Here is a 1,790-nt window from a genome sequence, read left to right on the forward strand (position 1 = left end):
GGGGGGCGGCCCGGGCCGCCGCGCCACCAGCTGGCACCACCACCTGGTGCCCCGGAGCCTGGTGCTCTTCTCGGTCGGGGTGGTCCTGGCCCTGGTGCTGAACCTGCTGCAGGTGCAGCGGAACGTCACCCTGTTCCCCGAGGAGGTCATCGCCACCGTCTTCTCCTCGGCCTGGTGGGTGCCCCCCTGCTGCGGGACGGCCGCTGGTGAGTCGTGGCGCGGAGTGACCGGCCCCCGGGCTCCGTCGGCGGCTCTATTTGGGGGGGCGGGGAGGCCCACGTGCTCGCTGGCCCCGACCCGGGGATGCGAGGCCGGGCGGTCGCCGGCTCTTTGGCACTGGTGCCAGCCCCGACCCTCCCTCCGGGGCCTGGTGACAGGATGGGCGGAGGCTGGCCGGTGGCTGTCATCCCCAGCGCGTCTTCCCCGATTGGCCGCCGCGAACGGGTGAGCAGCGGGACCCGCGCGCCATTGGCTGCCGCGGCCAACACGCTAGCGCGCCGCAACCGAAAACAAACCGTCACGTGGGGGAGGCGGGGCCTGCAGCCGGCCAGCTCCTCCTGCGCCTGCCCGGCGGGGCCCTGTCCAGCTCCCCTGCTGCCCCGCCCGGCGGGGCCCTGCCCAGCGCCCCTGCTGCCCCGGGAGCCAGGCCCACGGGAGGAGCCGCCACCTCCGAGGTGCCGGCTGCCTCCTGCAGGCACATGTCCAGTGTCCCCAGGGGACTGATGGGCCCGACCTGAGTGGCCGGCCCCCATGGGCATGCCTGGCCGGGCCACTGCTGTGCGCGGGCGGAGCCCCCGTGGCACGGGAGCTTCTGGAACCATGTCCTGGGCACAGCCAGCAGCCGGCCTCGGCCCAGCCTCGGCCCGCCTGCCCGCTCCGTCCCAGCTGGAGGGGGCCGCGGGCAGCTTCCCCTGCGCGGGCCGCGGTCGCTTCTCCGAGGGGAAGGCTTGAGCCTAAGAGTGAAGCTTGCAGTTCAGCCCGATTTGTAACTGCAGCTTCAAGGCAGGCCAGGGACACCCGCAGCCCCGGGCCTCTGGGGAGAGGAAGCCCCAGGGCAAGATACCGACCACTTTGGGGTTCACTTCTGAAACCCCCAGGCTGGGCTCGGCGAGCTGTCGCGGGACTGAACCGAAGGGCAGTGAGTGTGCCCGCTCCTCTGTCCCCAGCACACCCCGCGCCCTGGCCTGGGGCCCGGAGCCGGTGGGCCTGGCCCTGGAGTCCAGGGCCTGCGGCCTGTCGTGTCCACTGCCTCGGCTTCGGCTTGGAACTTGCCCTCGGTCCCGGGCCCCACCGCATGACCCTCCGGGTCTCGGGGGGGCGGCCGGGCCTGCCCCACACACCCCGTCAGGGCTCAGCCGAGGCGGGAGGGTGGCTGTGGGCGGCGCCAGTGTCCAGTGTGGAGGCGCGGGTGTCCAGTGCGGCGTTGTGCCCCCAGTCCAGGCCAGTGCTGCTGACCACGCCCCACCCGCAGTCCGCGCAGGGCTTTGGGGGAGCGCCCTCCCTGCCGGGTGGCAGGAGCCTTGGGGCCGGCCACGGTGTGCGCTGCGGGAGGAGGGTGGACTCGGGGTCGGCCGGGCTGGCCAGGCTCACTGCCCTTCCCTTGCAGCGGTGGTCGGCCTGCTGTACCCCTGCATTGACAGCCGCCTGGGCGAGCCCCACAAGTTCAAGCGGGAGTGGGCCAGCGTGATGCGCTGCGTGGCTGTCTTCGTGGGCATCAACCACGCCAGTGCCGTATCCTTGGGGTGCGGGCCCTGGGCGCCTGTCTCTGCGCGGGCGGGCAGCGGGCGGCG

The 1,790-nt window shown here is 73.6% G+C and overlaps 1 protein-coding gene across 1 annotated transcript in view; it reads left to right on the top strand.

Annotated features, from left to right (window-relative positions):
* Position 1: 1 nt before the first annotated feature.
* INSIG1 (insulin induced gene 1) overlaps positions 2–1,790 on the top strand; it is a gene marked incomplete at its 5' end in the record, with an annotated part of 33,883 nt that continues 32,094 nt past the window's right edge. Inside the window, 2 exons of the mRNA XM_012733873.1 lie at positions 2–206; positions 1,607–1,731. Of these exons, the coding sequence (XP_012589327.1) occupies positions 2–206; positions 1,607–1,731 (330 nt within the window). The remainder of the gene's footprint in view (positions 207–1,606; positions 1,732–1,790) is intronic.

Source organism: Condylura cristata, unplaced genomic scaffold (genome assembly GCF_000260355.1).
Source record: "Condylura cristata isolate star-nosed mole 26May11 unplaced genomic scaffold, ConCri1.0 scaffold00042, whole genome shotgun sequence".
Classification (NCBI taxonomy): Eukaryota; Metazoa; Chordata; class Mammalia; order Eulipotyphla; family Talpidae; genus Condylura; species Condylura cristata.